Below are 18,845 nucleotides of genomic sequence, written 5' to 3'. Positions count from 1 at the left end.
TCTAATGGAAGCTATTAAAGAAGCTCTCTTCCTGTCTAACAGCCACACTGTTCTACCTCATTAGGGGAGGCCTTTTAATGACTGCACTACCACTTTTAAGCTTCTGGAAATGCGGCAAACCAGAGCAAGTAAACATAATTGGACCTGCAAAGGCCGGCTACAATAAACACTCACAAGTACACAACTTTGCACATACTATTACGAGGCAAACTTTCACTTCATGAATTGTCCCGAAGCTCCTCTGGCAGATGATAGCCGCACGGCTAACACGGCAGAACGGATGACAGCGTCTGCATGATGATGCTGGACGTTCCAAAGTCAAACATGTCTGTTTCAGGCCGTGGCCATCACAGCGCGTCTATGTTGTATGTCCTACGACTGGAAAGCCAAGCTAGCCCAGGGTTTCCCCTCGGATTTGTTGAAGCTGTGGTGGGGGGCTGCAAGCGATTCAGCATGTATGAACGTGATGGCCCCCCGCCGCTCGCCTGTGGGATCAAGGCCAGCGAGAGCGCTACACCCAGATAGGCAGAGAGAGCCAGGCAAAATGCGTAAACGTTGAATGAGACTGAAAGGTGAGTGATGGCGTCCACACGCTAGCATAGCATGAGCCGTCCTGAATTGTGAATTGACATGCTACCGGCTACTTTTCATTCTTTGGACAATCAGAAACAAAGCGGCGGGCGGCGTGCTTTTGGTCACGACAGGAAGTATTTCCTGTGCATGTTTATCAACATTTTGATGACGTTTCCACACTGATGGCGGTCAACAAGTGTAACGTATCGATATGTGTCACCTTGGATTCGGGAAGCTGGCATGGAGACTTTTACGTTGCAGGGTTGCTTGCATGGAGGCCCCGCTGCTGCTTTTGTTGAACCGCACTCATTTAGGAGATGAAAAGTTGACTTTATGAGACGTATAGCGCGGCTTTAAAAATGCCCGTCTCGGAAATGAACCTCAAGGGAAAGTAGCCTTAAGTGGCTAATGGCCATAAAAAGCTCGTATAAGCGGCCTTATCGCTTGTTTTCATTTACTGACTTATGTTTTTCTTTTACACAAGCCATTGGTTCCCCCGCTAATGAAAGGCACCCCCCCGCCCCCCATCAGACAGCCCAGCCACAGGGACCAAGCAGACCGCCCCTGGGTCATCCATTCCATCGGCCGTTTATCAGCGGCTCCAATGAAGCTGCTTATTGCTGTTATCTTACAGCATTTACATTCCCGTTGAGGAGGAAGAGCCGCCGGCAAATCTTGTACTACCGATTCCACACGTATTACGTTTGGTGCTGCTTCCGTTCCGCGAGATGCCGGCCCATAAAGTCTGATTATTTAGCTATTACAAATAATAGCTTCACGCCACGGGCTGCCCAGGAGATTAGCCGCTGGAGGCTTCCATTATGAACTCGCTCCTTTCCTGGGGGGTCAAAGTGTCAGATGGCTCGCATGTTAGCTAGAAATTCCTTCCACGGGAAATCTGAAGGCATCTCAGCACGTGGACCCTCAACTCATCTACATATACTTATACTACATGGACATATAATCTAATATTTATACTGCATCTACATATACGTATACTGCATGGACATATAATCTCATATTTATACTGCATCTACATATACGTATACTGCATGGACATATAATCTCATATTTATACTGCATCTACATATACGTATACTGCATGGACATATAATCTCATATTTATACTTCATCTACATATACTGCATGGACATATAATCTCATATTTATACTGCATCTACATATACATACTTACACTGCATGGACATATGAAGAGCTTGCAACCAAAAGGCGCTAAATCCATTTTGACTGATTTCGAGAAAATCAATTATTTTTATTTACGCACATATCAATCTATTTGGTCATCAAGTCTATATTGCAAATGAAAGAGCTATCAATATAGGTCATAAAAATGCATGCTATAAAAATCCTGCACACACCATGTATTTTATATATATTTTTTTATTATTTTTTTTCGGATTTAGCGCCCTTTGGCTGAAATTATGGATTTAGCGCCTTTTGACTGAAATAAATTTGAAGTCACCTTTAACTTCTTCAATGGCATTGTTGTAAAAGAATGTAAGGTGCTTTAATGTGCTATGCTAATAAAATAATTACAACACAGAAGCCATTCTCAACATACAATACACCCCCCCCCCACCCACACATGTTCACCTTCACACATTACAGAAACAAAATGTTATAACCTACCACTAGTACACTGTTACTGATAAAATTTTGTTAAGATATTATAGCACACATTAACATCATCCACATTCCATGATGATCAGCTTTAACACAACTCAACATACCCAATTATACAAGACAATGGTACAAGACATGTCATACATTGCAGGTGCATCCAACCTGTAGGCTGCAGTAGAGCGACACATGAAAAATAACAATTACTGTTTGTGTACTTAATGTACACAAACAAAACAGGATGCGGACTGATACTGGCTTTCTGTATGTGCAGTGCCAATTGTATTCTTCTCTCTGATTGGTCAGATTATCAATAGATGGGAAACTTGGGCCAATCAGACTAAAGAAAGGGATTTAGCTCCTTTTGGTTGAAATCTGAAATGGAAATAGCGCCTTTTGGTTGAAAGCATAAATTTCACATCACTTTTTTCACATTTTTAAAAATGATTTCAAGACCAAAATATGTGATTTGGGTACACATGACAGAGGTCTATTAAACTCATGAAAAACATGCAACTTAGTGAAAATTGGATTTAGCGCCTTTTGGTTGCAAGCTCTTCATATAATCTCATATTTATACTGCATCTACATATACTTATACTGCATGGACATATAATCTCATATTTATACTGCATCTATACTTATACTGCATATACCTATACTTATACTGCATGTAAATGAAATAACAGCCCTATAGTCACCTTTATACTCCTATTACCCAATATAGTAGACATAATAAGAAGCAATAACATATATGAGACACCAAATGTGTTTTTTAACATTATTAGAGACCTCTAGAGATGAAATAACAGCCCTATAATTACCTTTACACTCCTTTTTATCTAATAAGAGTAGACATAGCAAGACAAAATAAGATATATTAGACACCAAATGTTTTTGTTAACATTAGAGACCTCTAGAGATGACATAACACCCCTATGGTCACCCTCAAATAAGACGTGAGGATGTGTTTTGTGGTGAGACACTCTCCAATCAACAACACTTTTCTGATGGCCAGCAGTTACAGCCTTTGTGTGACCAGGGGCCGGAAGTCCGGTGGATGACATAACGTGACAACAATATTGTGGTTCACCACAACATCCCACCTCCGCCTTGTGTACCATAGTGTCGTCTTGCGTAATTTCCTCTCATCGTGTCGTGACTCTCTTTCCAGGGTAGATCTTAGCCAAAGAGGCAGGTGGATTTATGGGACGTGTTGATTCGAGAAAAGGCCCATACGTCAGCACGAGGAGTCTTTCCAGCTGAAGTGTAAACCCTCGGCGCAGTGGCGTTCCAGAAGTGCCGACGCCAGAGAGGCATCCATCAGTGGCAGGCGCTGCTGATGCTGCAGCAGATATTAATTACTCTCATCCGAGAGCCGCGGCCACGCCGCTTCTTCCATGCTTGTCCAATCACATTTCTCACAGCCCATTATAAAGGACAAGGTGTCGCCCGGGCTTGGAGCCGAGACGAACACAAATTGAAATATCTGCTGTGTCTCCGGTCCGCGACCCCCCCACCCCCCACCCTTGGAGTCTGCTCAGTGTGCTTTCCTTTGTGTGGCTCCTGTTGCTTTTGGTTGGCGCTAAGGTTCAGCAATTCCAGTTCACTCCAACAGCAGATTGGAGCTGTCGGTACGAAGCCTCCTGCTGATGGACGGCCTATAAAATTAGATCAAATCCAGATCTACACGGACTATGAGCTGCTTCTCCGTGCCATGCAGGTCACATGACCCCGCACGCCCAGCACGCTGGCTGGGATACGGTATCAACATCTGATGCTTTGCGATTAGTCTTGATTCATAAACCCGCCTTGCTCTAGACATACCTCTCCTTCCACAACTTCCTTTGCCGCTTCCTTGCTTCCTTGCTTCCTTGCTTCCTTTGTGCTTGCTCCTAGCTCCTAGTATCCCTTCCGACTCTTCACCTCTTTCTTCACCTCCGTTTTCCTTTGTTAGTTTCTCGAGATCCTCCTGGGTTGCCTGGCTGCTCCATTTCCTCCCCATGCTTTGCTTTTCCGACTGTTTGCTCTTTAGGGGGCACGGGGGGTCATCTGGCACACAAGGCAGTAAATACCTGCATCTTTAAGTTCTGCGTGTTGGTCATGAAATGAGATTGGAATGAAACAGGATTAAATGCAGCGTTCCTTCAGGACATAAACACCCTTGGATGTGGCAGTAATGATGGAGAAATGATTTCATCTTGCAGGGTTTCATGACTGTATTATTTACGTTTGACAGCAAATCATGCTGTGACAATGTCACCAAAGTCAATATTCAGAAAAAACATGCCCATAAAGTGCGATTCATTTCCATCTTTCAAAACGCACACACGGGTGTTTCCTTCTGGGTGGGTCGGGTCTCGGACGTCAGTCGTACTTTCACACGATCTGCCCTCCAAACATCAAATTCCTCTTAAACCTTCCACTCAATGTTCGAAGCCGATATTTGACTCAAGAGCATTTTGCACAGAGCAGCCGGCAGCTACGGGCCGAGGATGAATTTGCCATCGGTAGCGACGTTTGCCATTTTGGAGCTGATGAAAGCGCGGCCGTGATGCGGTGGAATGAATGTTTTGTTGACCACCAACAAACCAAATCGATGGGGCGTGTAATTGGCAGCCACTTTGTGCGATCGCTAGGATAAACGGACATTGTGGTGGACACACAAGATCAATCTCTCTCTCTCGCTCACTGATGTCCTGTCATACAGGCTGCCAGAGCATGCTAACCATTTCTTCTTGCTGCCATTTCTACTAGTTGAAGCCACACACAGGGAGAACATGCAAACTCCACACGAGATGCCAAGCGGGGATTCCAACCCAGGTTTTCCCATCTCCTGACTGTGTTGCCTACATCCTCACCACTCCACCACCGTGTGTAACGGCCTTTTTTCGGTCTCTGAAGGACAAAAGAATGAAAATAAAGTTTCTTTCCTCTCCACTTCTGCACCCCTCATCAATGCCAACCACCTTGTTTGGCAAAGAGAGGGAGTACTTGTTTTAATGGTGATAAACAAAACACAGATTTTATATTCACAATGTTTCACAAGTTTTTCACAACACTGCTGACTAGTGGCCAACATAAGTAACGGAGTGGGGAACAGAAGGGGAAGGAGTGATTGACAAAAAGTATTATGATTACAAAAATGAAAAACACATACCTGACAAAAGAATGAAAATAAAGTTTCTTTCCTCTCCACTTCTGCACCCCAGACAGACGGAACATAAATTACACAAAGTAACAAAAAACACGACGGGCCGATGTGTAACGCAAATCCCGCCATATGTGTAAATGAAAAGAGGCCCTTTTAACTAAAACCAACGGTCAAAATAACATAAAATCACTTGAAATGACAAATATATCGACATAAAAGCAATATACACAACACAGATGACCAAATCTTAAACTAAACAACACATTTTGTCTGCAGCTTTTTAACTGGACTTACCCTCATCAATGCCAACCACGTTGTGTGGCAAAGAGAGGGAGTGCTACCAGAGCTGGGGCAACTACGGAAGCCCGGGAGGAGCAGACATGAAAGGATAAAATAAATCATAAACAAGGAAAGCGATGAAAATAGAGTAAACAAGATAGAAAAATAAATAACTCATTGATATAAAATTCCCAAATTACTAAATAATAATAAATTCACACATTTAGAAAATAAATAATAAAGTGCATTTTTAACTCTGTTACATGTGCACCTTCACACTCCTATTAGTAAAAAGTGTCACGATCCTCGAGTTAACTTCTATGCCTTAGTTCCTGTGTTATGCTCTTATTTTGGTAGCGTTTCCTGTTTGCCCTGGGTTGTGTCCGCCGTTTTGCTTTTCCTTTTGACTCGCACCTGTTGCTATTTGTGTTCCCCTTCTAGTTCAGGTGCGTGGACGCTAGTTTGCCGTTGTATTGTTTGTTGTAGCCCCCCCCCCCACGCTAGTGCTACCATCTTAGCTGCTGTCCTGCTGCTGCATATCAGCCATTACTATTAAAAATAAACTTTTCATCGGCACTTGATAATAAATATAATTTCCCCCCCCAACATAATTTCCCGAAAATTACAACTTAGTTTTATTTTCTGGAATATTTATTTTCCTCTTATTACTATGTTATTCTCACAAAATGACTTTTTCTACTTGAGTTGGAAAATGTGCCGTGGGCCCCCATGAGCCACCCTTAGCAGGACCCCCTGCAAGGGGGGGTTATAGGTATCTTGGCCAAAGATACTTGGCTGTGGTCACAGAAGAGGATCGAACCAGCAAGCTGCAGGTTGAAAGACAAGCCGTCTCCCACCTGAGCCGTGCCGCATGTGGCGGACCCGGCGGTGATGCTGCCATGCGTGTCAGAGTCGGGCTGGCGTGTGGTTGGCTCACCTTGGTAATGGAGCTGCAGGACTCCAGAGTCGTGCCGCTGCTCGCTACGAAAACGGATGGAGATCTGGTTGCTCCGACTGCGCAGCACAAGGCCGCGTATGAGGACCGACTCGTTGGCCAGAAGGAAAGCTTCTCGGCCGCCCGTGTCCTCCACTGTGACTTGCTCCCCCTCCACCATGCTGGCATTCAGGACCTAAAAGGAAACATCCAAGAAACATGTAACGAAGCGCTGTAAGCACGTATCTTGCTCTTATTTGGAATGGAATTTGAAAAAGGTTGAAATTGTGGGATCAGTGGCTAGTTCTCCACTAGCAACGTGGTCCCAGGAAGCAGGAAGGCCAGCGAAGGAAAAGGAAGAGCTGTATTACATAACGGTTCAATTAGATCTGGATATCTGATTTCAGTGTAACCATATGTCATTCTCACTGTATAACAATAATCATACGCCCCAAGCATCCCTCTGTTCATTGAGCAAATCCACATACGGCATGCTGCCCCCTCCCACTAAAGCAAGGCTGCCCTCCAACGTCCCTGAGTGCTGGGCTGTGTTGGAGTGTCTGTGAAGAGACAAGACGGCGGGCAGCAACACAATGAGCGCGTTCGTGGTGACAAACTATCACTCGGCTTGAAGGGGGAGCTGACAATAAGCGCAGGGAGGCTAATGGACTCTCCCAGAGTTTGGAGGTGACATCCTGTGGAATTATCCCTGAGGTCAGACACTTTGATTGATTTTGATTTTTATCTCAAGGCACCATGATGCCTCCCTGCTCAGCTTCAAAGTCCCAGTCAGAAACAGGACTCAATGCACGGAACGCATCGCAGGCTCCGTCTCGGTCAAGTCACACCCCTACTTTATAGCGGCTCATTGGTTGCAGACCCAACCGTGATAGGTTGGAGTCCTTATTTACAAAAGGAATGTGATCATAGTTAGAGCGTCACCACCTTCCACATAGCATCTTAGAGCCCTCTTGACATGAAATAACACCCCTATAGTCACCATCACGCTCTTCTTAGCCAATATAGTAGACATAATAAGAGAAAATAAGACATAGGAAACATTTTACTACCTTATAAATAAGCTTTATAGCATGATTGGAGCCCTCTACACATGAAATAACACCCCTATAGTCACCCTCACGCTCCTATTACCCATTACAGTAGACATAAGAAGAGAAAATAAGATATAAAAAAAACCTGTTTACAACATTTTAAATATGTTTTTTAACACGGCCCAACCGTGATAGGTTGGAGTCCTTATTTACAAAAGGAATGTGATCATAGTTAGAGCTTCACCAACTTCCACGTAGCATCTTCAAGACACAAAAGAACACCTCTATAGTCACCTATTACCCAATACAGTAGACATGAAAGAACCTGAGATATAAAAACCGATTGACAACATTTTAAATATTCTTTTTAACATGATTAGAGCCCTCTAGACATGAAATAACATCCCTATAGTCACCTTTACACTCCTATTATCGAATACAGTAGACATAAAAAGAGAAAATAAGATATAAAAAACCCTGTTTACAACATTTTAAATATGTTTTTTAACATGATTAGAGCCCTCTAGACATAAAATAACACCCCTAGAGTCACCTTTACACTCCTATTATCAATACAGTAGACATAAGAAGAGAAAATAAGATATAAAAAACCTGTTTACAACATTTTAAATATGCGTTTTAACACTTAGAGCCCTCGAGACATAAAATAACACCCCTAGAGTCACCTTTACACTCCTATTATCAATACAGTAGACATAAGAAGAGAAAATAAAATATATAAAACCTGTTTACAACATTTTAAATAAGGGTTTTAACACTTAGAGCCCTCTAGACATGAAATAACACCCTACAGTCACCTTTACACTCCCATTACCCATTTCCGTAGACATAAGAAGAGAAAATAAGACATAGAAAGCCTCTCAACATTATTAGATGACTGAAGAGATGATATTCTGTAACACCCCTCCTGCCTGTCTGGAGGCAAGACAAAGAAAACAGTCATGCACGCATCCACATGGCATTATAATGAGGCCGGCAATATTATTATTATTCTCTTTTGTTTGAAAAGTGTGTAGGACGGTGTGGCAGAGACTGGCATCTCATTAGAAATGTTAGCCACGGCGTGTCTGTGGTCGTATTTTCGTGTTGTGTCTTTGACATGCAATGAGATGGACAGTGCATCCAACAGGCTGATGCATGTTTTTGAGATGTGGGAGGGGGCGGACGTTCTAACCATCAGGCCCCCGTGTGGCCCTCCACCATAATATGTAGCTTCTTGTTTGCTCCACATATTTTACTGCCACATTTTACAACATGAACTGGCTTTGTTGCCAAATATCATGGATTTGAGGACCTTTGGATGTCTCTGATCGATGAACGAGACTCAAGTGGTGAAGTCATTTCTCAGCTGGCGACCTTTGGAATAACAACATTAATGATGGCTGGCGAGCTTTTACTTCCCCACGCCGCTGCTGCAGCCCGTTGTCGACAAGGAACATGTGGCAACTAGCAGGGATACATCATGATGAATGTTCATCCTGCAAATTCTTCACTGCAAAAGGTCATTTGGGCCAAACTCCATTGTTTAATACGCGTACATCTTTACTGGGGAAGGGGGGCTGATCAAGTTCCGTCCTTTTTCTCACTCTACAATATCATTACCATTCCGTTGCCTCTGAGCATGATGAACATGTATCGTTACCAATCGATGTGGAGGATCCTACAGGTGAAAGATGGCATGGATGTGTGGTCGCTGCTTTAACAAGACAAGGGAGGCTTATGAAGGACACAGGGGGGTGCAGTCAGCATAGAACATTTGGACTGAGAGATGGTTTGGCCCCCGCGGGCCCTGTCATCTGTCACCTTCCCCGGGACCTGTCACCGCAGCCGGCAACAGCTGTCCCGCCTCAATTATAAATCATCGGCCATGTCGGAAGACATCACACTACCTTAAATTCAGCACTGCTGCAGCCAAACGCCCCGAGGGATAGCGCCCCCCCCTTACCTGCTCGTTCTCCTCCCGGCTGGCTGCCGCGTGGTCGGGTGTGAATATCTGCTCTTTGCTTCTCTTTCCCAAACATCCCCTCGACGACATCATACACCACCTTTCTCGCTCTTGTTTTCCTAGCGTGGGCCAATATTATGCTCCAAACTGTTCCGAGTTCACTGGAACCATGGTTGGCATCATTAACACTTCCAAACTCAAGCATACATGAATCTGTTTTTCCCATTAGAAGTGTTAGGAATGGAATATTTTCAACAAGACGTGTTGAAGGCTTGTTGATGGGTGAAAACATGACGCACAATCACAAGGACGAACGTACATAGCTGTCCACACACACACACACACACACACACACACCACAGATACGTAGATACATCACCCGAGACGGGCTGGTATCCAACCCGGACAAGAGCAGACGCCATGAAAGAAAGCTGGTCAGAGTTCGTCTGGCTGCCTGTGGCTCTCTCCAGCACTGGCATTGGAATGGAGAGGACATTTTAATCCATGTGTGTGCACATGTGTGTGTGCACCATTCAGTTCCAAATGTGTCCAAAGTCCTGCTGTGCACCGGTGTGTGTGCATCATTCAGTTCCAAATGTGTCCAAAGTCCTGCTTGAAATGCATCTTTTTCACAAAAAGCTGCTTTTCTTTTAGTTGGGAACTGATATTTTCCTGAAACCTATTTGTAGCTATCTATTCTACTGCTGAAAAATGTTTATATAACCCTAGAACACAATATTAATACTTCTGTGTGCCTTAACAAACGAGTTCAACTGGTCAAAATGGTTGGGAGTGTCGGCTTTAGAGAAAGGAAGGAGTCAATATTTATGTCTATATTTATGATTGAACATTTATGTCTGACATTGACTATTTCTATTTCAATTTGGATTGATGATGCTAATGCAGCATTTAGCGTTACCATTTCATTTGGAACAGAAATGGGACCAAAAGGAGCGAAATGTGAGAAAGGTGCACAACACAGTGACAGCTTGTCGGCGAAAAGAGGCATGATTGAAATGTTGTGCCGGACATCCTGTAGAGGTCAGAGCCATCTGGCGGCCCGGCAGCCACGGACATCTACCGTGGGGTCGTCATATGATTGCCATAAATTCTCATCCACAGAAATGAGAGTGCATAAAAGGCACTGTACTTAGGATGGTATTTTTGTTTTTTTGTACTGATGGCACGTCAGCTAAATTCAATGGAAGGCCAACGCTGACTTAAAAAGTATATCACAAGCGTACATCTGACAAATGACACGCTGGCGTGTAACGTGTAACTGTAAACAAACACCGTGAATGAGCGTTCCACAGAGGCTGACTGGCGCCAAGAACTTATGGTTGAAAACATCTGCTGGAGCTCGGCAATGAACATTTGCGGAGACTCACAGGAGCCATCGGCGTGCTGAAATGAGCAATATGCAATCAAAATCGTCCCACTATACATGGAAATTAACTGACCCCGCAGCTGGGGGTGGGGGCAATACATCAACAGCCTTTGGACTTGCCAGCTGCAATGTCCTCATTATGATGATAAAACCCTGCCACTGGAAAAAACCTGCATCGTCCCCTTCTGTTTTAGACGCTCATTTCTCTATCATGGGGCAAATACGCTTGTGACCCACAGGTGCTGTTTTGTGCATCTCTTGATAAATTCATTCAAAACAGACTCAATCTGGTGCTCATTATGCCAAAACATTATCTTAATCCAACACTCACCTCGGTATACACGAGCCAAGACCATTTCCTCCTTTGCTGACCGTATAAAACAATAGCGCCGCAGCAATCAGCCAAGGCTGTATGCTAATGAAAATGTGCCGCTAGCTCAGGCTGCAGTCAACAAACAAAATTGCTTATTTTCACTTCTTTCACTTTGACCGACCTGTTTACGCACCCGACACGAAACAATGTATGCTATTAACGTTGGCAGTAGAAGTGACGGTTGCAAGGAGACATAAAAGACACACGGCACATACCGTCATGGAATGTATTCTAATGCCTCGTTTAGGGCGGCTCATTGGTTCCAGATCAGACCGAGATAAGTAGAATTCCTTGGTAGAATTCCTAATTTACAAATGGAATATACGTATTTTGTAGTTAGAGCATAGAAAACTTATTTACAAGCTTCTAAAGACTCTTTGTAACATGATGAGAGCAGTCTGGACATGATAACACCCCTATAGTCACTTTTACACTCCTGCATTGTAGGGGTGTATTTGTATTTGTATTCAAGTAAATTAAAATTACCCCCCCCCCCCCCCCCCGGGGAAAAAATATTAATTTAAATAAAAAGAAATATATATATTTATTCATTAGGAGTAAATTGACCAATGTTTTTTTCATAAATCCACCAATGAACCTGAATGAATCAATGAAAAAAATAAAAATATCCATAACCTCATGGATGACTGAACCGAAAACTACAAAATATCATTGTGACCATGAATGAACCCCCCCACACTAAAGCCCCCACTAACTAAAGGTACCAAATACCAGCCAGAAGTGCACCCAAGTTCCCAAGCCTTACTTCCTTAAGCGTTTAAAGCCAATGTGAACGTTACACTGTCGGCAGCCTGAACATTAGCAAGCTAATGCTGAAACACAGTTGGGGTGAAAGGTCATATGTTTACAGAGCAAAATATGGATGCTAACTAACTAAATTGAGCCTCCTCCGTTGCCGGGAGGGGCAGGCAGACCCCCGCCCCTGACTGCTGAACACCAGCCACTCATCCGGGCAGGCACTGGAGTGTCACCAAGAAACGCAGCTTTCTGATTGGATGTTGTCATTATTCCCTGATACTAACTAATTTTTAAAGTAATTGCTCCAATTCATTATTCCTAAAAAGTAATTATTTGTGCCTTTCGGAATACCGTATTCCGGTTTGGCCCCGTGTGTGGCACTATGAATGTGCTCCCTTGGGGAGGGGAGTGGCCAGCAGACAGGAAGTGATGTCAGGGTTGCGTTTTAGCTTGGTGCAAGTTAGTCACCCGTGTTCGATTAGATTACTGTGGCTGAGATCTAGTGACCAGTGCACAATACTGCAGGTCATCCCAACCATCTTCTGAATGCCTCATGCTTGTATTTTAACCTTGTCACAAAAACATTGCATAAGGATAGCATCAGTATGCTAATAATGCTAACAATGGAGGAGAACCAGAGCACAGCCCTCAATGGTGGCCAGTCAACGGCAGAGCTCATACAGGCAAACCAGTCACACTCACATCCATGGCCAATATAGGCTTGCCAGTGAACCTAACTTGGATTCATTTCATGCTTTTTCCTCCTGTCTAGTATGAGCGACTCTATGTTCTGCAGTCACCATCAGGTTGAAGCATGCATAGAACTTCCATTCTGTGAATGTTCAGTCCTTATCCCAGTCCCAACATCACACACTGTGTACCGGGTGGTGACCCGGTCAGGTTTGTGCAGATCTTGAACCTATGAGATCAGCCCAGAGGTGGCCTGTGGCTTCACTGGGCGACGTTCCCCAAACAGCCCCCGCCAACCTCCGATGGCCTCACAGTGTGTCTTCCAGACAGCGCTTCCTCCCCTGATTCCCATCCATATGCTCTTCACGATGCCCCATGGAGAACATATGGTGAGCCTTATGCCCCAGGTAGGCCCAAAGAAGTTGAACAGGCCTGGGGTGAGAACGAAATAAGCACCACCCTGACAGAGACCCTGAAGATTGTTGCCCCAATGAATTTCCTCCCGGTGCTGTCTGACTTTGCACCAGCTGCTTCATGCAGGGAACCGGATCTTCAGATTTGTTTGCTTGCAAGGCCTCCCAAAACCCGAACCACCTCCGACACAAACGTATATGGGCCTCCTAAGACCTTGGTCTCCAACACATGCACGTTCTCTTGTCAATCAGCATATCCTGTTGGTTCCAGTTCCAGCATGCTCCAAGCATGGAGAACCAGCTGGCAGGAGACCGCACTCCCTGCGCACTCCCTGACCCAAACGTGTTTACCACTGGGCGCTGACCTCCGTGGCGATGACTGAACCAGCAACATGCAGCACGTTACAGCACATTACATGCACCATGTGGCCCGGACCTCAGAAACCCAAACCCCGACACAGTGGCTGCCGTGGTTGGCAACACCGCTTCGAGATACGGCAGTACAGGGGTGGGAATTTAAAATTTTTTAAAAACTAGAAGATATCTCTTAGGGCATTATGATGCAATATGAACAGAAAATCACAAGGAAGGTCCAAGAGGCTACAGAAATGACTCCAAGAGGTGGTGGGAAAGATCATGTGAACGAGACACGCAGAGGGATGCTTTCAAATGCACTGCACGCACGGTGCATTCACGGTGCGCTGCATTCACGGTGCGCTGCATTCACGGTGCGCTGCATTCACGGTGCGCTGCATTCACGGTGCGCTGCATTCACGGTGCATTGCATTCACGGTGCGTTGCATTCATGGTACACTGCATTCATGGTGCGCTGCATTCACGGTGCGCTGCATTCACGGTGCGCTGCATTCACAGTACACTGCATTCATTCACGGTACACTGCATTCATTCACGGTTTGCTGCATTCACAGTGCACTGCATTCATTCATGGTGCACTGCATTCATGGTGCGCCACATTCATTCATGGTGCACTGCATTGATGGTGCACTGCATTCATTGATGTGCACTACATTGATGGTGCGCTGCATTCATTGATGGTGCGCCGCATTCATTCATGGTGCACCGCATTCATGGTGCACTGCATTCATTGATGGTGCGATGCATTAATTGATGGTGCGATGCATTAATTGATGGTGCGCTGCATTAATTGATGGTGCGCCGCATTCATTCATGGTGCGCCGCATTCATTCATGGTGCACTGCATTCATGGTGCACTGCATTCATGGTGCACTGCATTCATTGAGGTTGCACTGCATTCATGGTGCGCTGCATTCAGGGTGCGCTGCATTCATTCATGGTGCGCTGCATTCACAGTGCATTCACGAAGATGTGTGCTACAAATTTGGAACATTTGGACATTTTCTTTGCGCCGTGGCAGGCAATCCTTCCCACCCGTTCACCTCCACTTGATGGGCACACCACTGGCACACAAAAGGGCGCACCACTGTGGACACAAGGCTTAATTTCCCAATGAAGGAACATTTCAGTTATTTCCAGCACTGTGCATTTTTCCAAGGGTTTGAATGCTTGCCTTGGGGATTGGATTCTGTATTTTCTAGCGTGCATCCTTGCTTTGCTCCCCTCTTCGGTGACACTGTGTGTTTGCGAGAACACAAGCTCTCCGCCATGCACAGCCTTCTCCCTTTATGACAGCTTGATGGGTGCAGCAGCAATTAGTGTCACCTGAAAAGCGTTCCTCTCAAGATGACTCCTTCCCATGAAAACCCATCTCGGCAAAACCCTGACACCCTAAAAAGCTCATCAAGATCAAACCAGCATTCTTTATGTCCTGCCTCACTCCCGAAAGGCACAACATGACAAAGGTTGGCTCCTACCTCCTATCTCCTTCCAAAGTTCATTAACAGAAGCAATCTTGGCCTGGATTGCTGAGGCTCAGCCTCTCAGGGATAAATGGCCATGGTGCTATGTCATTTAAGCCGGCGCTGCTCACAGAATAGCCACAAAATACTGCATTTTTGCAGTGCACGCACTGGACGCAGCGCACGGTGCCAACAATGACGCTGAAAAGAGAAAGGAAGCTTCATCAAAACCTCTCCATGGTGGGGAATCATTCATCACATGGGGAACCACCTGATGATAGCTGTTGGGAGTGATGTAGTTTGGTCTACACGTTGTCTGATGTAAATAAAGCTCTTGCAGCCAACAATGGCGGCCGCGGCCCACAATACATTGCGTGTTTGTGTTGGAAGGCATTCATGGTTGTATGCCGATGACACGCTTTCCCACGCAGATGGGTTGATATTGATGGTTGGCCGATCAATCGCAGCATCCCTAGTTTTAGCCCCACAGCTCTGGTCCTGGCCTCAAATCAACCCCCCTTCATTCCCGCCCCGTCTGCATTACAGGCACCGCAAAACAGATGATTGACTCGCTCAGACCACCAGCTTCACTGCCTCGCCAGTGCTGGTTGGCTGAGCTGTGGACGTGAGTCATGAACGGATCATTAAACCCGAACGACACACTCACTCACTGGCATTGTGCAGGATATTTTTATTGTGCTTTTATTTGCAGAGGCATCATGTCTGCTAGATGGATGGATGGATGGATCCTTTTCCTCATCTTGCCCCCCCCCCCACGTTTGTTGAGTGCCCCCCCAACACTTTGACCAGTCACGTGCGGCTTTCACAGGGAAAAGAAGGCAAGAAAAAAATAGACGGTCCTTCACTTCAAAGAGCCGGCTCCCGGCGTTCACCTCAAAGAGTCGGCCCTAAGAGCCTTTTTGTTTGCAACGGACACATCGCTCTTGCTTACGTGATTTCAATATCAATATTTCAGCATTTGAACATTTCAGTCGTCGTTGGTAACCATGGAATGGGAATGATATCGCATATCACATAACATTGGAAGAGCAGGTTATATATATATATATATATAGAAGCAATATATAGTTACATAAGCAATTATACACAATTTTATCCTGAAAATGTACAATTAGAATTCACTAAACTTGAATTTTTATTTTATACACTCCTGATCAAAATGCTAAGAGGTGTTCAAAAAGTGAATCATGTATATTTTCTCCACTTCTGCATCTTAAGTAGAGCCTCAAATCAAAAAAGAAAAAGGGAGTTAGACGAGTAAGAAATTGATTGCATTAAAGTGCAATGGGCTGTTCATCAGCTGATCATTGGAGCTTCAGGTTGTGCAGGGTCGTCACACGGCAGCCAGCTATGTGAAGATATGGCACCCCTCATGAATGAAGGTCCTGGTCTGGGTGGTCACGACTGCCTTTTTCAACACTGACCAAGAGGAATGAGCTGCCTCTTTTGGACTGTCCCGCGTGTTCCCCTCATCCCAAATCCAATGGACAACATTTGGGGATGGAAAATACAAGCTGGCCACAATGACCGATCAACGACATCCTGATCTGAACCCCCGACCAGGCAAGGAAAAACTCAAAACCAATTTGGGGGAAAAAGAAACCTTGGGAAGGGTCTTCCGGGATGAGCAGGCTGCCATGGATGTGAAGTGGCAGCATATGCCACATTGTAGATATAGAGATCATAGATGTCACCACATCAGGACAGTCTTGACTCTGCCGCCCAGAGGTGGACCACCTCAGATCTTGTCCCAGTCCATCAGGGCGAGTTCCAAACCCAAACAGCTGCAACCTCTGCTCCGGTCATCGTTAGCTAACCCCCCCACGATTCTTTTTGCATTTTGTTTATTTATTTATTCATTCATTTTCTACTGCTTGTCCTCACAAGGGTCAAGGGGGTGCTGGAGCCTATCCCAGCTGTCTTCGGGTGAGAGGCGGGGTACACCCTGGACTGGTCGCCAGCCAATCCCAGGGCACATATAGACAAACAACCATTCCCACCCACATTCATACTTATGGACACCAATTACTCGCCAATTAACCTAGCATGTTTTTGGAATGTGGGAGGAAACCGGAGTAAACCTACGCAAGCACGGGGGAGAACATGCAAACTCCACACCGAGATGGCTGAGGGTGGGATTGAACTCAGGTCTCCTAGCTGTGAGATCTGCGCGCTAACCACTCGACCGCCGTGCAGCCCTCCTTAAGATACAATGGTGCAAAATGTACATTCCTGCAGCTTGCAAAGTGGTCTTGGTGATCAGGAGTTCAATTTAATTGAAAGGCTGAAAAAGACTTGATGGCCTTCCACTAAGGGATGCTGACTGAGGCATTGAAACCACCGGACAAATAAAAACCCTGACATTAGTATGGAAATGGAAGCCAGGCAAAGCGTAGGAAAGGATGGAGCAGAAGAAATGAGATCCACAATATTGAGCCAAAATCTATCCTCGCTCCAATGTTGCCGCCTTAAGCCTGTCACAAAATGGAAACGCTCCTCCAATCACGCTTTGTGGCGGTGGGAGAAATTGCCCCTGTCTGGGCTCCTAACCCCTTAGACGTATGAAACTCTCCCAGGCCCTCCTCCAGTAAGAATGCAGGATTCAGTGAAAGACACATCGGAGGACAATATGTTCACTGAGTCCTTGAGACGGAGACCCAGACTGTCATGTGCAGGTTAGCTAAGCAGTTAAACGTTAAACGTGAACCAGTATTTTATTCCAGTGTTCCTCTTCAGCGACATTCGTATGCTAATTAATAAGGGTGTACCCCCAAGATGTGCCACAGGCCCACACATCTTCCACATTTGCAGTCATAACAACTTATTCCATAGTCATATTTCTACATTCTGTCAGTCAGGATTAGTAAATGAGTATTAGTTAATTGTTAATTAATTATTAGTTAATTATTATTAGTAAATTAGTAAATGGTAGTAAATGAGTGCAAACAATTCTTTGGAATGGAAATCCTGTGAGAAAAGACGTTCCGGTAATGCTAACATCCTACTGAATTACTTTTCCAAATACCTGAATATGCTCAATGCACATTAGCGATACATTAAGTATAGCAATACAAGTCACTATTTCTTAGCACATGAGGAGGAAATATAAGGAATTAAAATTAAAATGAAGTATGTGTAATCTATTGACTCAGGCTGGCAAAAAGAAAGCGCTAAACGGTGATAACTCATTATTTTACTGAATTGGTTAGCGTAAGTAACGCTGGACAGCCGGGCATCTGCGGCAGAGCATCAGACATGGGGAAGGTCCGTCATGGACCAGCAGCATCATCTCGCCACACAAGAGCAGTTTCAGTGGCCGATGACTATCACTGCCCTGCTCCACTGAAAGACTGAGCAAATCTTCTCAGTTCTTCCCCACGGAATGCGGCTTTTCAACATGGGGGTGGGGGGCATACAAACACAAGAAGACTATTATGACATAGTACTATTACAAATGTTTATTTATTTGTTTATATATTCTCATGCTAATTTCTCTCACGGGTTCTTTCATTAGATTTTGTGCTGAAAAATTCCTTGACACAATGACATTTTGCAGGGCTGCTGGAAATGTGAATTTTATTTGGAGATCAATACATTATTTATTGTTTATATATTGGATCCTATTATTCTCTGTTTACAACTCTTACGCTGCAGGGACTCGAGATAGCCGCAAGCTAGCAAGCTAACCAGTTGGCCTGAAATTGATCTCTTGTAAACTTAAGAAACCATCTTTTATTCATGCATTCATTTCTGGAGGAAACCTGC

The 18,845-nt window shown here is 44.8% G+C and overlaps 1 protein-coding gene across 7 annotated transcripts in view; it reads right to left on the bottom strand.

Moving 5' to 3' along the window:
- Positions 1–18,845, bottom strand: part of LOC131131914 (seizure protein 6-like) — a 101,043-nt gene that overhangs the window by 20,351 nt on the left and 61,847 nt on the right. For all 7 annotated transcript variants that reach the window (XR_009130271.1, XR_009130272.1, XM_058076953.1 and 4 more), the window contains one exon: positions 6,585–6,777. Coding sequence is in view for 5 of the 7 variants with exons in the window: in XM_058076953.1 (XP_057932936.1) it covers positions 6,585–6,777 (193 nt within the window). In the remaining 2 variants the exon portion in view is untranslated. The remainder of the gene's footprint in view (positions 1–6,584; positions 6,778–18,845) is intronic.

Source organism: Doryrhamphus excisus, chromosome 7 (assembly GCF_030265055.1).
Source record: "Doryrhamphus excisus isolate RoL2022-K1 chromosome 7, RoL_Dexc_1.0, whole genome shotgun sequence".
NCBI classification, from domain to species: domain Eukaryota; kingdom Metazoa; phylum Chordata; class Actinopteri; order Syngnathiformes; family Syngnathidae; genus Doryrhamphus; species Doryrhamphus excisus.
This window is presented reverse-complemented; position numbering and strand designations above follow the sequence as displayed.